Source organism: Petromyzon marinus, chromosome 1 (assembly GCF_048934315.1).
Source record: "Petromyzon marinus isolate PM22_M1 ecotype Great Lakes invasive population chromosome 1, UKy_Petmar_22M1.pri1.0, whole genome shotgun sequence".
Taxonomy (NCBI): Eukaryota; Metazoa; Chordata; class Hyperoartia; order Petromyzontiformes; family Petromyzontidae; genus Petromyzon; species Petromyzon marinus.
The window spans coordinates 1,242,647-1,263,663 of NC_133667.1; the positions used below are offsets into that span (position 1 = coordinate 1,242,647).

A 21,017-nucleotide genomic window follows, 5' to 3' on the forward strand; every position below is an offset into this window, starting at 1 on the left:
AAAATGTTAGAGGAGTTGTTAGTAAGGAGTTGTTAGTAAGGAGTATAACCGCTTTGCCGTTACTTATTGCCAATTATGGACTCAGACTATTGTCCTATCATCTCAGAGTCCCTGGCACGTAATAATATGCTACACAGTGGCAGTGGGGATCGCAAAATGCCGATGTATCACTAATAAACCCCAATGATCCGATCGAAATTAGGGATTTCTATCAGATCATTGGGGGGGGGGGGGGGGTACGTGTCCCCCCCCCCACCCTACTGGCTCCGCCAGTGCATACGTGCTTCAGAGTAAGGAACGCAAGGCGGCATCATACTGGCCAACCACGGTGTGGGCAGCCGCGAGAGCGCATGCACTCGAGAAGATGCCCAAACGTGGAGACGGAGCGATCGCAACCTCGCGTGCCGAAGCGAAATTGGGCAGCTCTGTGCGTTGGAACTTCTTTCGCAATAGCGTACGTACAACTACAACACAATAGTACAATAAACTACAACACAATAGTACAACTACAACACAATAGTACAATAAACTGCAACACAATAGTACAATAAACTACAACACAATAATACAACTACAACACAATAGTACAATAAACTGCAACACAATAGTACAATAAACTGCAACACAATAGTACAATAAACTGCAACACAATGGTACAATAAACTACAACACAATAGCGTACGAACAATAAACTACAACAAAATAGTACAATAAACTACAACACAATAGTTCAATCAACTACAACACAATAGTACAATAAACTACAACACAATAGTACAATAAACTACAACACAATAGTACAATAAACTACAACACAATAGTACAATAAACTGCAACACAATAGCGTGCGAACAATAAACTACAACAAAATAGAACAATAAACTACAACACAATAGTACAATAAACTACAACACAATAGTACAATAAACTGCAACACAATAGTACAATAAAATGCAACACAATAGTAAAACTACAACACAATAGTAAAACTACAACACAATAGTAAAACTACAACACAATAGTACAATAAACTACAACACAATAGTACAACAAACTGCAACACAATAGTACAATAACACAATAGTACAACACAATAGTACAATAAACTGCAACACAATAGTGCAATAAACTGCAACACAATAATACAATAACACAATAGTACAATAACACAATAGTACAATAAACTACAACACAATAGTTCAGTACAACTACAACACAATAGTACAATAAACTGCAACACAATAGTACAATAACACAATAGTACAATAAACTGCAACACAATAGTACAAATACAACAATAGTACAATAAACTACAACACAATAGTTCAGTACAACTACAACACAATAGTACAATAAACTGCAACACAATAGTACAATAACACAATAGTACAATAAACTGCAACACAATAGTACAACTACAACACAATAGTACAATAAACTGCAACACAATAGTACAATAACACAATAGTGCAAATACAACACAATAGTACAATAAACTACAACACAATAGTACAATAAACTACTACACAATGGTACAATAAACTACAACACAATAGCGTACGAACAATAAACTACAACAAAATAGTACAATAAACTACAACACAATAGTTCAATCAACTACAACACAATAGTACAATAAACTACAACACAATAGTACAATAAACTACAACACAATAGTACAATAAACTGCAACACAATAGCGTGCGAACAATAAACTACAACAAAATAGAACAATAAACTACAACACAATAGTACAATAAACTACAACACAATAGTACAATAAACTGCAACACAATAGTACAATAAAATGCAACACAATAGTAAAACTACAACACAATAGTAAAACTACAACACAATAGTACAATAAACTACAACACAATAGTACAACAAACTGCAACACAATAGTACAATAACACAATAGTACAACACAATAGTACAATAAACTGCAACACAATAGTACAATAAACTGCAACACAATAATACAATAACACAATAGTACAATAACACAATAGTACAATAAACTACAACACAATAGTTCAGTACAACTACAACACAATAGTACAATAAACTGCAACACAATAGTACAATAACACAATAGTACAATAAACTGCAACACAATAGTACAAATACAACAATAGTACAATAAACTACAACACAATAGTTCAGTACAACTACAACACAATAGTACAATAAACTGCAACACAATAGTACAATAACACAATAGTACAATAAACTGCAACACAATAGTACAACTACAACACAATAGTACAATAAACTGCAACACAATAGTACAATAACACAATAGTGCAAATACAACACAATAGTACAATAAACTACAACACAATAGTACAATAAACTACTACACAATAGTACAATAAACTACAACACAATAGTACAATAAACTGCAACACAATAGTACAATAAACTACAACACAATAGTACAATAAACTGCAACAATAGTACAACTACAACACAATAGTACAATAAACTGCAACACAATAGTACAATAAACTACAACACAATAGTACAATAAACTGCAACACAATAGTTGAATAAACTACAACACAATAGTACAATAAGCTGAAACACAATAGTACAATAAACTACAACACAATAGTACAATAAACTGCAACACAATAGTACAATAAACTGCAACACAATAGTACAAGAACACAATAGTACAATAAACTGCAACAATAGTACAACTACAGCACAATAGTACAACTACAACACAACAGTACAATAAACTACAACAATATTACAACTACAACACAATAGTACAATAAACTACAAGACAATAGTACAATAAACTACAACACAATATTACAACTACAACACAATAGTACAATAAACTGCAACACAATAATACAATAAACTACAACACAAAGTACAATAAAGTACAACACAATAGTACAACTACAACACAATAGTACAACTACAACACAATAGTACAACTACAAAAGTACAATAAACTACAACACAATATTACAAATACAACACAATAGTACAATAAACTGCAACACAATACAATAAACTACAACACAAAGTACAATAAACTACAACACAATAGTACAACTACAACACAATAGTACAACTACAACACAATAGTACAACTACAAAAGTACAATAAACTACAACACAATATTACAACTACAACACAATAGTACAATAAACTACAACACAATAGTACAATAAACTACAACACAATAGTACTATAAACTGCAACAACACAAAAATGAGTCTTCTGAACGAAGACATGGCGACAGGGAGAGGAGGCCTTCATCCAGTGCCTCACAATGACGGTAATGCATCGCTCGTCCGTAGAGTGGGACGCACCACGATGATCATCCGCAGGGCCCGTGCGCGCACAGAGCGAGGACACGCAGGTTGTGGCGAAACGACCCCGATGCTTTAATACAAAACCGCAGGCGTTGTCGGTAGCCGGTGCTCGGTCGCGGCACAAGACTCATCGCGCTCCGCAACCCACCTCCGTCTCGCAAACCACCGCACTGGGCACAAGCGCACGCACAGAGGAGCCTGCCCGTGGGCCGCAATCGGAAATTGGTACCACCCAATGCGCTTTTTTTAACCAAGCGATCACAAGAACGAATATTTTGTTTTATTTTACCAGGTAAGGGCCCCAACCGAGCTATATAGGGGTTTTTGTTGTTGTTTTAGAAGCGACCTTGTCTATCACAAATTACAGCTCAACGAAGTGGCTCATCATGTGGACATTGACCGGAGACAAACACTCTGAACGCGTGTCAATTCTGAACGTGGGTGAGAAAGACCGGCAGACCCGGAGAAAAATCCACACGGCCAAGGGGTGAGAGAACATCCAAACTCCAAACATACAGCAGCAGGCATTGTCAAGGTCGGGATCGAACCCACGGACTCCTGTAGACCAGGCGAGGTAGTTAACATCTCCTAGCCACCGTGGCGCCCATGCGTGTCAACCCACGATGCAGCGCGCCCCGAATGGCAGAGACGATCGCTCGGCAACCACCGCTCGCCCAGGGTGAGGATTGGATTCTCGTCCCTTAACATTTCACGCGCGGGCACGTTAATTTTTGTACAAAATCTCACCGCCTCCCGTTAAAAAACAAAACAAAAACTTCAGCTGAAATGGTGTGGATGCACCTGTCGTGCGTGTTGGTGGATTCGTCACTATGTCTGGATTTGTGTGCGTAACGTGTGTGCCGACATGTACTGGTGGACGTGTGTAGGTTGTGCTTTGGGGAGCCGCAGTGCAGTGGTTAGCACACTCCACAAACGAAGCCCGCAACCCGCGCTGGATTCCCGCCCGCGGCCAATATCAGTGGCGGATACCTGAGCCGGGGCTGGTCCTCCCCTAGGTCAACTCAGCTTTCAATGAGTTCCTGGTTGCAATGCGTTAACAATCGTCAGCACTGGGGAGACAAAATGCGGCCGGGCGTGGTATTGGCCACCCACCCACCTCATGTGCCGTGCCGCCTTATTCGGTACCGACTGAACTTGCCCCAGTCCGATAAGGCTACATGGGGGGATGTTAGCGTGTGTGCGGTTCTCCGTTGGGCTGCCCGTGCATATGCCCGTGGTGTCGTGGCCGACGCCGTAGCCCAACCCCGCCGGCGGCGAGGTGTCCACGCGTTCCACCTCCTCACTCCTTCACCTCCGCTTCCGCGGTTGGAGTAGGGGGGGCGGTAGCTGCGACGGCACAAGAGGCAAACGTTACGCGCGCAGCGAGGGTGACCGCCAACACCTCAGTGATCGACAAATTAAAACAAAACATATTGTTAAATGGATAATGGAAAACATATATTTTTTTTTTATCAGGATTGCTGATCACAGATCCAAATGCCCAAAACGCCAAGCAGTCAGCGACAAGCGGCACCATTGAAATTTGCAGGAGAACCGAGTCAATACGATTCCTGAATTACCGTGCAACGTTATAAAAAAAACTTTGGAAAACGGACGATGGGAGGGAATTTCCAAGTGGAGCAGTACGGGGTAAAGATAAGTGAGGTGGACCTGCAGTGTGGTGAGCGTGGGTGAGTCGGTGAGCAGGTAAAAGGGTGTTGTTGCCTGCAGTGTGGTGAGCGTGGGTGAGTCGGTGAGCAGGTAAAAGGGTGTTGTTGCCTGCAGTGTGGTGAGCGTGGGTGAGTCGGTGAGCAGGTAAAAGGGTGTTGTTGCCTGCAGTGTGGTGAGCGTGGGTGAGTCGGTGAGCAGGTAAAAGGGTGTTGTTGCCTGCAGTGTGGTGAGCGTGGGTGAGTCGGTGAGCAGGTAAAAGGGTGTTGTTGCCTGCAGTGTGGTGAGCGTGGGAAGAGTGAGTGGGCGACTGGGTGACGGTGCTGCGACCTGCAGTGTGGTGAGCGAGCCTGAGCGAGCCCGTCATTAGGTCAGGGTGTTGTGACATGCACCGCGTCGGTGGTAAATGCGCCGTGGATTGAGACGAAACCAAGCCGTCGCTGCTTGCCTCGACATGGGAGGGGGAATCGATGAGCGAAGCTCGCGGGGACACTAACACAAGACAAAACTAAGCAAAGCTTGGGGAGATCCTGGGCGTAAGACCGACTTCTAATCGGAGCGCGGAAGCATCGCGTCGTTGCGGATAAACGACGCGGGCGTAACCGGTAACCCAGGGGGGCACTACGTACGGTCATCGACGCGAGCCTTCATGCGCGCGATGAAAGTGCTGCTCTTGCTGCGCCGGAAGCTCTCGAAGGGGTCATCGAGGGGGATGCCTACGCCCTTGTACTGGTCCCAGCGGTCCCGAATGTCCCCGCCCTTTATGGGGTCCTGGATGCCCTGCTCGTTGGCGCCCAGGCCACCGGCCCCGCTCCAGCCTGCGCCGCGCACACGGATACACAAGGACAAAGATCCCACCCCCGTATAGCCTCAACGGAGTGCTGCTGCTGCTGCCGTGGAGTGGGGGGCGGGGGGGGTGGGTGGCCAGCGCCACGCCCGGCCACCTTTGTGGCCAGCTCAACATCCCGCGAATCGCATGGGCAAGTTCGGAGGAGGCCCTTCCATCCAGCGGTGGATAGATACTCTTTGGTTTTATTCGGTAAGGTCACGTAGGTAAAGCGAATTAAAATAAAATAAGCAATTAAAACACGACGTTTCGGAGGCAACGCAAGCTTCCGTCTTCAGGTGGGGCCAGTCACAGCCAAAATCGCTGCACCAAGTGGCTGTGACTGGTCCCACCTGAAGGCGGAAGCTTGCGTTGCCTCCGAAACGTCGTGTTTTAATTGCTTATTTTATTTTAATTCGCTTTACCTACGCGACCTTACCGAATAAAACCAAAGAGTACGAATCCTTGCAGTCACGGAAGCTTCAAATCTAGTGGATTGCTGCTCAGCTTTCTAATGATGCTATATTTTAACAAAAAAGTTTTAGCTCACCGGAGGGACAGACGGTCAAGTTCCAAGGGATGCGCGGGCTGCTGGCATACGTATAAAGTGACAGCGTTCCGACGGACGCTCACCCATTTTGAGCATGAGCTGCCGCCCCTTGTTCTCCTCGTTGATCCGATGGTCGGGATGAACGTGGGCACCGCCCGCGCCCAACCCAGACGTCTGCGACCTGCGGGGGGGATGGACGAGCGCAGCGACACACGCGCCACGTCACGCTAGGGATTCCGGCAACTCATAAAGCGAGCGCGGCTTTCACTGTCACTGCCGTGCGTCAGCGTCGTCTTCGCCTTCTGGATCCCACTGGGGCTCGGGGGTGCTGCTGCCCCACCTGCCCTGGGGGACTGCCCCCGGTACTCATCGGCGCTGCCCCGGCTGTCCGTGTACAGCGGACAGCCGGGGCAGCTCCGTCGTTACGGCTATAGGGGATTATGGGATCACGAGTGCACGAGCAACATGGACGTGCGTGGCAATGAAGTCACAGGCGCGCGTTGGCAAGGGTGCGCAGCGTCACGGGTTAAGAGGGTTCGCGAGGTCACAAGTACTCGGGGAGCCATAGGCGTGCGATCACGAGCGAGCAGGAACGTCCGAGTAGGGTCGTGAGGTCACAGGTCGCGTGCAATGCTGTAAAAGGTTACATGCGGGGTCACCGATACGCACGGTCGCGTCACAAGCGTGCGGGAGGGGAGGCTCACACGGGGCGATGGCTACGGAGGGTCACCAACTCACAGCCGCGGGGGGGGGGGGGGGCATGAGGTTACAGCTAGCCGCAGCCGCGTGGGGGTCACTGGGGGTCACGGGTGCGGGCAAGTGTGAGCGAGCGACGCACGGAGGAGTCTTGCTGCGCGAGCGCTCCGAGCGGTCCCGCGGGCGGCGAGGGGACGCGGCACGGGGCGAGGCAGAGCGCGACCTCCGGCGGTAGCGCGGGGACCTCGACCGCGAGCGGCTGTAGCTCCGTCGCCTGGGAAACGGGAAAAGCGCGGCACACCCCGTCAACCTGCGACGACCGGCATGGCGGGAGTGTGGCGCGTGCGGGGGTGGAGCGTGCAGCGCACTGGGGGCAACGATTCACCACCAGCGCGACCACCCACCCCAGCGATTCGGTGGTTCGTCACGACTAAATGTCGTGGGCATTGACAGAATAAGCGATCATTCGTGTCCGTTTGTCGTTGCTAACGTTTGCTTGCTTTTCCGTCGAGTGCACAGATCAGTTAACTCCCTCATCTCAAGCATATTTTCGCATGCACACATATATCTTTAGCATTTCAATTGCAGACAATGTTCAGTGCTTACACACACACACACAGACGATTCGACGTAAGTGTACCGAGCCGAAGATCCAATTGTAATCAACAAACCGACGCTTCACTACATGCCGCCATGGCAGGCTCGGAGGCCGAGCACGTCCAACCACGTGCGTGACAGCAAGCTGTGTGCAGCGCGCGTGTGTGTGTGCTGCCCCCCCCCCTTCGCCGAGCGTTACCGTCGGGGCGAGCGTGAGCGCGAGGACGAGGACGAGCTGGACCCCGACGACGACGAGCCCGAGTTGGAGTACGACCGGCGGCCCCCGCACGAGCCGCTCCGTGAACGTGACCTCCTGGCATCGAGGGGTCAAAGGTCGGGGCAGGTCAACCGCCAAAATCCGTCCCTCACGACAAAATCGCCGCGCCGCATCGGCGTCCGCGTCCGCCGATCGAGTCGCTGAGGCTAGGTCGCCTGATGTTAGCGGGGGTCAAGGTTCAGCAGGGTGGTGACAGTGTATGCCGTGGTGCCTAACAAGTATACATACACATGGACACGCGCGCAATTACTCCCCGACTACAAGACATGCAGCGATATACACACAGATTCGTGCGCGTGAATATATTACGAGGAATTGTACGTACACACACACACGCGCACGCGCGCAAAAACTCCAAATATACAGCAGGCGTCAAAGGTCGAGATCGAACCCACGACCTCCTTGCATGCCAGGCGAGGGAGACAATATCTCGCCACCGCCATGCCCCTACGGCGGGCGTGTCAGTGGCACGGTTGGCTACGTACGGTGCCAAGGACTTTCAACGAGCATGCTCGCGTACCGCCGGGGAGGGGTGTGCGCACCACAGTTAACAGAGACGCGCCAGGCGACGGGGTTTTCGGGGAGGTGGGTGCGTGGGCGAGGGGGCTCACCCGCGGCGGTGGAGACGCTCCTCGCGCCTCCTGCGTGCGCGCATCTTCGCCCGGAAGTACTCGTAGAGGCCGTTCTGTTCCCAGCCCTCACTGCTGGCATCGCACAGACACCGCGCGCGCACCGCTCACGCTTAGCAAATCGCCCGGGCCGGGGGCGATCGGCAGCAACGCCGGCGCCGCTCTCCGTCCCGCCAACTCGCCGTCGTACTGCCCACCGTCTAAAACTATTTTTTTTTTATTTTACCGGGTATGGCCCACGGAGCGAAGTAGGTCTTTTTCAGAAGCCAATTGGCCACGACAAACGATAGCTCAACGAAGTGGATTACGGTCACGTGGAAATTTATAGCAGCCATATAACTACAAAAACGCGTGCAGATTCTAAATGTGAAGGGGAAAACCGGAGGACCCGGGGAAAAAATCCACACGACCACAGGGAGAACACGCAAGCTCCAAATATACAGCAGTAGGCGTCAGGGTCGGGATCGAACCCACGACCTCCGGTATACCAGGCGAGGTGGTTAACAATCTCGCCAGCGTGGCCCCCGGTTCCCCCATCACACCACTAACCAGCTCACGGTGTCGCCCAACAAAGGACAGCATCTTCTTGCACGTGTCCCAAGTGTCATGCTAGTTCATCTGCAAATGCAATAAGGCTGCCTGTTGAGACTTTTGCAGTCCGCAAGAGAACCGGATTTATATTCGGAGCGCAAAAGGGATGCGGCTGCATTTCGAGACGCTGTACAACTAAGAACGACATGTACATCTCGGAACATAGGGACAGAGAAGGGCCTTTAAGCCGAAGACGCCCAACAATGAAGACGATGATGGCCACATTCGTGACGATGACCGTGTCGACAATGACGGTGATAATGACAGGGGGCTTGGCTAAGCCCACAGGCTTCCAGGCCAGCAAGTCTTCGGAGCAGCCGAATCAACTCTCGCGCCCTGAACTATGCCAAGAGGGCGCGCGACGGAGAGAGGGAGACGGCATGGAAGCAGGCCACGTGGCGGCCCTGGGAGACCCTTACCTATTGCGCGGGCGCTCGTGCGACGGCGGGCTGTAGAAGGCCTCCACGGCGGCCAGGAGGCGGTCGCTGGGCGGCATCGGGGGTGGCAGACGGATGTCCTTGGGGTTGAGGGGACGGTACTCCGTCTCCTCCAGCTGTGGGGTCGCACGGGGGTCAAGGGTTAGTGGGGGGGGGTGTCGTGCGAGGCCAGAGATAGTTTCAGAATCAACGGACGTCCAACACGCGCCCTAACCCACGCTCGCCCTCGAGTGCGACGCGCACACCCGTCCTCTATCCCACACCCACCATGACGAGCGGAGCCATGAGGCCGGCGGGCAGCTCGTAGTAGGGCATCGTGGGTAGCAGCGTGGGGTCGTTCGGGTCGACGCCGGGCTCCGGGGGGGTGGTGGCGGCGGCGGCAGCGGCGGCCGCGGCCGCGGCAGCTGCCGCCGCGGCCGCCGCCGCGGCCTGCGTGCCCACGGGCGGCGGCGGGATGTTGGGGAAGCCTGGAGGGGGCTTCGTGAAGTCGGGCGCCATGTTGTGGGGAGGTGGGGGCGGCGGCGGTGCCGGGAGGGGTCCCGCGGGGGCTTGGTACTCCATCCCCATCGGGGGTATGCCGGGCGGGTGGTGGAAGTTGGGTGGGGGCCCAATTCCTGCAACACACCGACACGTTGATACCCACACACGCGATTATTTAAAGATAGGTCTTCTGTGCAAGAGGCTGATATTTTCTAAGTGCCCTTAGCTGGGCACAAGTAGAGGTAATCAATGCGTTTATCTAAATGCGTTTGGGCAAATAATGTCAGTCAGCACCTGTTTGTGGCTAGCACCAAACCCGGCCACCACCTCCGTCTCCCCAATGATGATGTTTCCACGCTACACCAGGTGTTCATTTATAGCCGAGTCAACCCTAGAGGAGGAGGCCCGGCACCATCTCCTACAGCGGCCGATGTTGACCGTGTTTCAAACAAGACTGGACGAGTCCGGTGACACGTCTCTTGGGAGTACACGCAAGTGTGTGTGTGTAGGTGCGTGCATACGTACGTTGGTGCGAGCCATGCTGGTAATCGTAAGAGATGTTTGGGGGGGGGCCGGGTGGGAAGTTGAGGGGGGGTTGGTTGAAGGCGCCAGGGTGAGGGGCCCTGAAGTTGGGGGGGTTGGCGGCCCACGGTGCCCCCTGCTGCCCCTGCACACAACATTATTTTAACTTACAGCTCACACATACAGACAAGACAAAGATCTCCCGTGTAGCCTTTAACAGACCGTAGGGGGCAAGTGCTGTTAGCGAGCACCTATGAAGGCCGGCATGGCACACAAGAGGGTGGGTGGCCAGCAGCACGCCCGGCCACCTTTGTCTTCCGAGCGGAGATGTTTACCCATTGCACAAGGTACTACTAGTTTGAGGCCGAGTTTACTTAGCGGAGGCGTAGGGCCAGTTCAGATATTCGTCATTGGTGTTAGCCGTCAGCGGGAATCGAACTCGGGTCGCTAGGTTCATAGTGCAGCGCGCTAACTGCCATACACACATGCAGCAGACACACAGAGGCAGCACACACACACAACAGCAGATCGTCCCACCTGCTGGTTGTTCCAGGGAGGCTGTTGCTGCTGCTGTGATTGTTGCTGTGACTGCTGTTGCTGTTGCTGCGGTGGCCCCTGTTGCGAGGGAGGGAAGGCGGAGGGGTGGTGCCCCTCAGCGCCAACGGGAGGGATGGCTTCAGGGGGGCCCCCCGATCCGATAGGGCCCCCCGGCCCAGGGCCCGACACGACCGGCGGTTGGAAGGCCCCCCCTGTTAGACACATCGCAGTGTCGTCAAACATCAGCGACAACGAAACCCAGAGCCACGGCACTCAGCGATAGCACACACAAAGGATGAGACCCCACCGTGACATCAGACCAATGGTACCAGACGCCTGCGACTAAATATACGGTAACAGCGTGGACTTATGCAGCGCCGTCCAAATGCCACGCTGTAAGGAAACAGCGGGAGTGTTTATTTAATGGAGAGGCAACCAGTCAGAGGCATAAGAAGGCCTAAAGCCTGGACTTGGAACAGGGAGTCGACAGCACTGATGGGTGGGGGAAGCAAGTTCCAGAGTGCAGAGGCAGCAGAGGAGAATGAGTGGCCTTCTTCTTTGGTTCTTTCGGTAAAGTCACGTAGAATGAGAATAAAATAATAAATTGATAAAATAAAATAACACAATAAAATTCTCACGACGTTTCGGCCACAATTTTATTGTGTTATTTTATTTGATCAATTTATTATTTTATTCTCATTCTACGTGACTTTACCGATAGAACCAAAGAAGATGAATCCTTGCAGTCACGAAAGCTTTAAATCGAAATGAGTGGCCTCCCGACTGAGCGAAGGTTGACCGCGGGTTTCGAAAGAAAGCCTTGGTTGCTGGAGCCCAGAGTGCAATGTAGTAGTAGGGGGGGGGGAGCAGAGTGAGATGACTTGCATCACTTCAAGTTATTATTTTGGCAACCTAAAGCTGTTTCATCATCGATTCATACTACAGCTCGAATCTCGGACTTAGAGGTCGCGAGCCATTCCGCGGTGTACGTGCGAGCGCGCGCAAGCGAGTGGGTGCGCGAGCGAGTGTGTGAGCGAGCGAGCGGGTGTGTGTGCGAGCGAGCGAGTGGGTGTGTGTGCAAGTGTGCGCGCAAGCGAGTTGGTGTGTGCGAGTGAGCGAGTGGGTGTGTGAGTGTGCGCGCGAGCGAGTGGGTGTGTGTGCGAGTGTCTGAGCGAGCGAGTGGGTGTGTGTGCGAGTGTGTGAGCGAGCGAGCGGGTGTGTGTGCGCGAATGCGAGCGAGTGGGTGTGTGTGCGAGTGTGTGAGCGAGCGAGTGTGTGTGTGAGTATGCGAGCGCGCGCAAGCGAGTGGGTGTGTGTGCGAGTGTGTGAGCGAGCGGGTGTGTGTGTGAGTGTGCGCGCGAGCGAGTGGGTGTGTGTGCGAGCGCGCGAGCGAGTGGGTGTGTGTGCGCGAGTGAGCGAGCGAGTGGGTGTGTGTGCGAGTGAGCGAGCGAGTGGGTGTGTGTGCGAGTGTGTGAGCGAGCGAGTGGGTGAGCTCACCTCCCTGCGAGGAGGTGAGGGGCTTTGTGGTAACTGGCCCCACAGGTGCCTGGGTCGTGGGTCCCGGCTGCCCCGTGGGCTGCACGCCCTGGCGAGGACAAGGCCAAGCCAAGGGAACGCATGGGGGGGACACACGGGAACAGTGCGGTCATTTCTAACAGGCTTCAGACCACCACTCACTACACGAGCGAACACAGTTTAATCACAAGCGCTTGCCTGGATTTGAGCCCAGAGCCATTATGAACCTCCAGTGGGAAACCAGATGGGGTCTGAATCCCGGATCTCAGTGCACCAACATGCCCATTATCGAATCTCCTGATCCCCCCCCTCCTTAGCCAAGAGCTCAGCGAATGCGCCAGCAGATTCAAGAGAACATAGCCATGCTCCCAGCCTCCCAGCGGTGTCGTGAGATGACGACACCGCCCGTTCCACCCCCCCGCCGACTCCCCCCTGCACTAACCAGTGCCGGCGGCAGGTGCGGCTGCATGGAGGTGAGGTGCTCCACAAACTGCTGGTGCTGCATCTGTAGCGTGCGAAATTGCTGCTGCACCGTCAGCTGCACGGGCGCCACCACCGACGCGTACTCCGCCATCAGCGCCGTCTGCAGCCCGCGGGGGGGGGGGGGGGGGGGGAACGTGGTAGCGGCGGTGACGGGACACACGGGGTCACGTGACAGGTGAGGGACATGCGGTTGATACGGGTCACATGACCAACACAGCACACACGGGGTCACGTGACAGGCAAAAGTTACGTGATGGGTACAAGACACACGGGACAGATGACAAAGCAGGTGGGTCAATTGTAAATTAGATTTAAATATGGGCCAAGTGACAGGCAGGGGACACATGACAAGGGACACACTGCACACAAGCCACACGGGTCACGTGACAGGCACAGAACAAACAGCACACTCAGAACGCAAGGCACGTGTTAATCGACGGTAAGTTAACATCAACAAGCCTTGAAGAGAAATGCAGGGATTGGAATAAAGAGGAGTGCTTGCCTTGTATTGCGCAAGGCTCGGGGCCGGGTTTTTGAGCTGTCCGATGATGCTGTCCTCAAAGTAGCGATTCTTCTCCCACAGCTGCAGCAGCTGCGCACACACACACACACGCGGGTAAGTCGTCAACCGAGGAAATGCGGTGGAGGCAATAGAACAAACAGCGCCAAAGCGACGCAGACACACCGACATAACCAGGACACAGACGGTAAACACAAAGAGCCGCAGCACACGGAAACGTACGGACACACGACAAAGACATGGCACAACGGCGCATAGCAGGAGCACAAAGTAGCATCAACACAGCAGCACATGGAAAGATGCAAGGCAGCATCAAACCGGCACGGTAACAGCACAACAATGCAACGAACCAAATACACACAAAGACAAAGATCCCCCGTATAGCCTTAAAAGACTCGAGGCAAGTGCTGTACGCGTGCACCTATGAAGAACAACACGGCGCACGTAGGGATGGCGCGGCTCGCACTACGCCCAGCCAACTTTGTCTCCCCAGTGGCAACGTCTCGTACAACTCCAGCTACTCGTTTTCAATTCCGAGTTGACCTAGAGGAGGCCCAGGACCTGTTCAGATATTCGCCACTGCTGTATGTCGCGAGCAGCACCCGAACTCGGGTTTTCGTGCTCGCACACACATGTGCACGAACACATTTATTCACGACGCACACACTCACTCACTCGCGCAGCCCGTACCTTCGTAAGCTTCTGCTGCTTCTCCTCCTCTACGCCGGAGATGGCCATGCAGAAGATGGGCACCACCACCTGCTGCAGCGCAACCTGCAGCTCCTGCGCCTGCTTGCGCTGGCTGCTTCCACGCAACCACACGCAACCGCAAGTACACATGAGCCGGCAAAAGACGGGACCAAAGAGGATCAGTTCCCGGATTTAATTTTGACCCCCAAATAGCGACAATTCGTTGAACCATTGAGGGGTGGCGGGCGGAAGGGGGATACATCATCGCATGCCTAAAATCTACGCCATGTTACACAAGTCACCAAAACCCCCTCCCCTGTCCCACTTACATATCAGAGTCGTGCTCTCGTGGTGCGGATTGTTTTCCCCTGGCTATTTGCATAACCGAGTTCGAACTGAAGTCGTACAAATTCTGGTGGCTCAGGGCCAAGCAGGACCAGGGTCAACCACATGGGACGAGACGCCATGGTGGCGATCCCGACCCCGACACCTGCTGTTCATTTGGAGTTTGCATGTTCCCCCCCGTAGTCGCGTGGAATTCTCTCCAGGTCCTCTGGTTTTCTCACATTAAGAAACATGCGTTTGGCTGCTATGAAATTCCACATGGCAAGCCACTTCATTGAGGTATCGTTTGTGGCCAGGTCGTTTCTGGAAAAGAGCTCTATAGCGCAAGTTGGCCTTACCTGCAAAAATAATAATTTTAGTTTTTAGTTTTGTTCACGGCTCGGGTTCTGAAGTGGAAAGAGCAACCTGAACGAACAAGACAAAAAAGCACCAAGCGTGGCGGTGGACCACAAGCACGGAATCGGCTTCAACGCAGCCCTGCGTTTAGCAAGGATGCAAGGGGATGGGAGAGGGCGGGGCAATGGGGTAGGCACGGCAATCACCAGTGGTGCAGAACGTCGTTGATGAGGTAGATGAGGTGCAGGCGCAGCTCGAAGCTGGAGCCTGGACGCACGATCCTCCAGCGCAGGTACTCGGCCAGCGCCTCGCACACCCCCGTTGACTTGGCGTTTGAGAAAATCCACGTCTTGCCGGTCTGCACGCAGCGCACGTGAGAAGTCATCACCGCCGTCACATCACTGTCGCATGCAACGTCAACCGTCGCTAACATACGATCGCCATGACACACAGACCATCATCCACAAACATTGACACATCATCACACACCACCACTAGCACGTCACACGGATTGCATCACAACACATCAATACCGTCGGACACAGCATCGCACACCCAACACTGTGACGCATCATTTTCACACACCAACACTAATCATACACACACACACATCGTCACAGACTTACAATATTATATACATTCACATACACACCCCAAAACTGTCATACAGACACCATCACCGTCTCAAAAACGCACGCCGTGTTCGCCATTACGCACACACCAAAACTATCTCGTACACACACACACAACAGATAACTCAATTAACGCTGCTGGTGCTGGTGGAGGGGTGAGGCGCCATACAGAGATGGCGTCCTTTGTGCAGGTGTCGATGATCGGCTGCAGGAGGCCGTCCAGGTCGCTCAGGCTGAGCTGGGCCTCGGCGGCCATAGCGCGCACGCGCGCCTCCTGGGCGGCACACACGGCCGTCTCCATCTGCTCCTGGCGTCACGCGGTGCGGCAAACGCACACCGTTACCGTGGGAACGATCACGCACCACTGCTGCCTTGATACACAGCAACTGTTACAAAGCAAAGCTATCCATCAGTACCTCCCCGTTGCATAGCAATGCTGCCCATTATTACCTCCCTGTTGCATAGGAACACTAACCGTCAACGCCTCCCTATTGTACGGCAAACACTACTCATCAGCGCCTTCCTGTTGCATAGCACACTACTCATCAGTTCCACTGTTACACAGTGACACAACTCTTCAGTCCTTCCTTGCTGCACGGCAACAAGACGAATCTGCACCACCCTGTTGCATGGCAACCCTGCTCATCGTTGCCGACTCTCACACGCGCCACTCACTCGGCACCAGGGGCACCTGCTGCCCCCCCCTCACCTGCTGCTGCTGCAGGAGGTGCTGCTGCTGCTGCTGCAAGTTGGCGAGGCTCTGCTGGATCTGCTCCTGCACATGCTGCGGGCTGGGGACCATGCGGCCACCGGGCGCCACCGGGCCGGTGCTGAACGGTCCGTCGGGGCCCGCGACTGGCGGGGCGCCACCCTACCGGGCGTCCACAATGACGGCGGTAACAACAGGGTTGAGGATGAGCTCACACCACCACCCCACGGAAAATGAACGTGCAATCGATGAGCACGCGGTTCCATCCATAACAAAGTTTTCGTTGGGTCAGATCACGTAAAATATAAACGTCTCGTTAAACCCGCCACCACCCGACGCAGCCAATTAGTAAGGTTCGTAACGTAAACAAAACGTGCCACTTAGTTGCTGCTTGGTCGCGAAAGCCTACGCGTTAAATACATTCCCATCGCGCGAGGATGTTTTACCACTGCGTCATCACAAGCCCAGCTCGCACCTGAGAGGGGACCACAGGCATCTGCGGCTGCGCCGGCATCAGGGGCTGCTGTTGCTGCTGCGGGGCCACCTGCCAGGGCGGAAGCGACGGCTGCACGGGGTCGGGTCCCTGCTGCTGCTGCTGCCAGGGTGGAAGGCCCTGGAGGGCAGCGGGCGGCGGCGGTTGGGCAGCAGCCTGTTGCCACGGGGGCAGCACCGGGTCGGGCTGAGGCTGCTGCCAGGGTGGCAAGGCCTGCTGCCCGGGGCTGGCTTGGCCCTGCAAGGACAGGAACACGGAGACGAATGGGATTACGCCATTGGTTTAATAGTCCTGGTTTTGATTGTCCTTCTCACTGCGATGTATTCCCAACAGTGATTTCTAAGTTGAAAAGAAACCGATATACATATGGCCACTGTGATGCCCTACTGAGCAAAATTATTTATTTGAACGCCTCACCGAGTCTCAAGACTCCTTTTTCCACAGGCGGGCCCTGCATTTGCGCTTCGTATAATCAGTTGCATAACACAAACGCAATAAGTAAAACTCAACACTACCCTACAGCACCCGCATCTGCTGTCCTACCTAAGTAGGCAAGGCGGGCGCAACGCAGGCACGGTGGGCGTGCGACACGCACGGCGGACGTGCCCCCAGGATGCACGGCCGCAGATGTGCATCCGTACCTGAGGCTGTTGCCACGGCGGGAGCTGGGGCTGAGCGTTGTCCTGCTGCCAGGGCGGGAGCTGCTGCTGCTGCTGCCCCCCAGGGCTGGCCTGGCCCTGCTGCCAGGGCGCCGTCTGCAGCGACTGCTGCACCAGCGCCTGGTGCAGAGAGACCGGCTGGCCCGAGGCGCCAGCCATGCGCGCCTGCTGCTGCTTCAGGACTGTGTGCGGTCAAGGTCACACGCGCGCGCGTGAGGCGTGTACACGTGCATACGTGTCAAGAGTGTTTGGTTGTTTGTGCGTGTGCTTGCATGGTGCATGCGTGACGTGTGTAAATTGCTTGATTTTGTGTGTTCGTGTGTGCATGTTGTGACAAATTATGCGGGCGCGTGTTTGCTCGTTTCCTTAGGCGTATATGTCCGTGTATTCGTGTGTGTGTGTCCATGCATATTGTGTGCACGCACATGCATGCGAGTATGGTTGCGTGCATCGAGGAGACGACTAAAACCACCACGGTGTAGACACGACTGCCACTATTCGGGTCGATCGTTATCGATGAGGAGATTGTCCACCCATGTGTTAAAGCGCAGGTGGTGGTGGGGGGTTAATCAGCGTGTGGTACCCACTCTGCTGCTCCGTGGTGACCTTGTACTGGTAGTAGTTGAAGTACTCTCCGCGGAAGAGGAAGGCGAACTTGGGGTTGTCGCGTTGCTTCTGCTTGGTCATCTTCTCAAACTCGGGTCCATTGCGCGCGACAAACTGCGCCAACTTGTCGATGATGTTCCTCTGCTCCTGGTCTGCACGGACACGGGGCGGAGGGACACCGAGTGAGTGAGGGAGGCAGACAAGCAGACAGACACGAAGGCATGCCGCCATCTAAGGTCGTTGCAAATATCCTCAACGATCCATCAAATACACCATTGGAAACCTCATTTGCCAGTAACAAAATATGATAATTGTTTTTTTACCCTTTTATCTGGCAACAAAACTGACACCTTTGTACAAGGAGTCATGTTTACATTGACCACAATACCTGCGGTCGGAACGCAAACAAAAAACAACAACTCTGATAATGTATGTGGCACTGTCCTTGAAACTGATTGGTCCACACCCGAGACAGCTTTCTTTAGAGCCTCGTCTCACATGGTGTTGGACCAGAAGACGCCAAAAGGCGCACAACTCAAAGGCAATGCACCATCAGAGTATGAGAGCTCGGGGTAAGCATTTACACCATTGGAAACCTCATTTGCCAGTAATAAAATACGATAATTGTTTTTTTACCCTTTTATCTGGCAACAAAAAATAAAATAAAAAGGTGTCAGTTTTGTTGCCAGATAAAAGGGTAAAAAACCAATTATCATATTTTGTTACTGGCAAATGAGGTTTCCAATGGTGTAAATGCTTAACCCCAAGCTCTCATACTCTGATGGTGCATTGCCTTTGAGTTGTGCGCCTTTTGACGTCTTCTGGTCCAACACCAACGTGAGACGAGGCTCTAAAGAAAGCTGTCTCGGGTGTGGACCAATCAATTTCAAGGACAGTGCCGCATACATTATCAGAGTTGTTGTTGTTTTGTTGTTTGCGTTCCGACCGCAGGTATTGTGGTCAATGTAAACATGACTCCTTGTTAAAAAGGTGTCAGTTTTGTTGCCAGATAAAAGGGTAAAAAAACAATTATCAGATCCATCAAATGATACGCAGGAGCTGCGTATCCTCTTCCTAGCATGCGCCTCTGTGCGGTCACTTGCGCACCACTTTTCCCATCTTGATAATGAAGCCATTCGCTGGGAGACACCACCGGCAATTAAAAGAAACCACACAGGAGAGGACGTTCAGTTTGTGAATGAAACTATCCGCGAAAAAACCCCCCCATATTTTGTCATTTGAATCGCCTGCGTTGGGCACCCAAGAAACGCGGCCTAGTCTAACCAAGTTGCGCCTTGCCGTCGCCTGGCACCGCCGTTGCCCGCCCCCCCACGCCCCGCTCCACGCATTATTTCTCGGCCGGGTTTCAGTAAGGCGCCGCTCACCGTCGGGAGGCTGCGGGATGTCCATGGCGGGATGTCGCGGGCGTCCGCGTCTTCCTCCTCCACCTCCTCCTCTTATCCGCGGCGACTACGACGCGACGCAGGCGGGAACACCACGGAGAGGCCCGAACGACGACGACCAGGAGACGGGAGCAGTGCGCATGCGCCGACTGCCCCGCGCCCCGCCCCTCACACGCAACCCCGCCCCCTCACACACAACCCCGCCGCTCATGCCTATGACTTACGGCGGCCATCTTTCTTAGGGATGGAGCGACGTCCACGCGGCCTTTGATATTGGGCTCGCTTGATGACGTCACCAACCACAGCGCGACGTAACTGGAGGGGAGGTAGGGCGGGGTTATCTCCCTACGTAAGGTGGCCGTCGCCCACTTGGACACCCACCCTCCCTACGATTTCCCCCCTCTCCCCCCCCCCGTGAGTTTCCGTCCCCCCCCCGCGAGTCCCCGCCCCTCCCCCGCGAGTCCCTCCCCCTACGAATTCCGCCCTCCCCCCCGCGAGTCTCCGCCCCCCCGCGAGTCCCCGCCCCCCGCGAGTCCCCGCCCCCACCCCCCACGAGAGATCGCGCCGTCGTCACGTGCGCCGCAGTGAGGCGCCACGCGATTGGTTAATGGTAATTGGATGCGGCTCGCGATTGGTTGGCGGGGTCGTAGTGGGGGGCGGGGCGACGCCGAGAAGCGGCTTCAGCTGTGGCCGAGAGGCGAAACAAAGCGGCAACAGCTACAGCTGCTACAGCTACTACAGCTCCTGCTGCAGATACTACAGCAGCAGCTGCAGATACTACAGCTCCTGCTGCAGATACTACAGCTCCTGCTGCAGATACTACAGCTCCTGCTGCAGATACTACAGCTCCTGCTGCAGATACTACAGCTACTACAGCTCCTGCTGCAGATACTACAGCTCCTGCTGCAGATACTACAGCTACTACAGCTCCTGCTGCAGCTACTACAGCTCCTGCTGCAGCTACTACAGCAGCAGCTGCTACTACAGCTCCTGCTGCAGATACTACAGCAGCAGTGCTACAGCTCAAGTAGCTGCTGCAACTACTACAGCAGCTGCTGCAACTACTACAGCGCCTGCTTCAGCTACTACAGCTCCTGCTGCAGCTCCTGCTGCAACTACAGCAGTGCTAGAGCTCAAGCAGCTGCTGCAACTACTACAGCTCCTGCTGCAACTACAGCAGCTACAGCTCCTGCTGCAACTACTACAGCTCCTGCTGCAACTACAGCAGCAGCTACAGCTCAAGCAGCTGCTGCAACTACTACAGCTCCTGCTGCAACTGCTACAGCAGCTACAGCTCCTGCTGCAACTACTACAGCTCCTGCTGCAACCGCTGCAGCAGCTACAGCTCCTGCTGCAACTACTACAGCTTCAGCTCCTGCTGCAACTAATACAGCAGTTACAGCTCCCGCTGCAGCTACTACAGCTACAGCTCCCGCTGCAACTAATACAGCAGTTACAGCTCCTGCTGCAGCTACTA

General features: G+C 53.3%; 1 protein-coding gene across 5 annotated transcripts; it reads right to left on the reverse strand.

The window, feature by feature from the left end:
* Positions 1 to 3,387: 3,387 nt before the first annotated feature.
* On the reverse strand, positions 3,388 to 19,689 carry CHERP (calcium homeostasis endoplasmic reticulum protein). Of its 5 annotated transcripts, none has more exons than XM_076074097.1 (21): positions 19,523 to 19,688; positions 18,119 to 18,289; positions 17,514 to 17,713; positions 16,855 to 17,109; positions 16,380 to 16,541; positions 15,840 to 15,977; positions 15,245 to 15,396; positions 14,358 to 14,469; positions 13,650 to 13,739; positions 13,107 to 13,247; positions 12,647 to 12,734; positions 11,150 to 11,361; positions 10,616 to 10,757; positions 9,878 to 10,224; positions 9,593 to 9,726; positions 8,565 to 8,654; positions 7,876 to 7,989; positions 7,222 to 7,353; positions 6,467 to 6,564; positions 5,637 to 5,825; positions 3,388 to 4,686 (listed from the first exon to the last, which is right to left on the reverse strand). In XM_076074097.1, the coding sequence occupies exons 1-21, from the start codon at positions 19,545 to 19,547 to the stop codon at positions 4,640 to 4,642; spliced, it is 3,039 nt and encodes a 1,012-aa protein (XP_075930212.1). In that variant the 5' UTR covers positions 19,548 to 19,688; the 3' UTR covers positions 3,388 to 4,639. The 5 variants fall into 5 exon arrangements, with proteins under 5 accessions (XP_075930212.1, XP_075929488.1, XP_075929783.1 ...); XM_076073373.1 differs by having other exon boundaries at positions 8,565 to 8,657; XM_076073668.1 differs by having other exon boundaries at positions 14,358 to 14,472.
* Positions 19,690 to 21,017: the final 1,328 nt, after the last annotated feature.

Coding starts and splice junctions, on each gene's coding strand:
- CHERP (XM_076073039.1), bottom strand. CDS start 19,547: ATGGACATCCCGCAGCCTCCCGACG. Junction 11,362..12,646: donor CCTCACCTCCTCGCAGGGAG/GTGAGCTCACCC, acceptor TGTGTCTAACAG/GGGGGGCCTTCCAACCGCCG. Junction 6,565..7,221: donor TCGCGCAGCAAGACTCCTCC/GTGCGTCGCTCG, acceptor TCCCCCCCGCAG/GTCGCAGACGTCTGGGTTGG.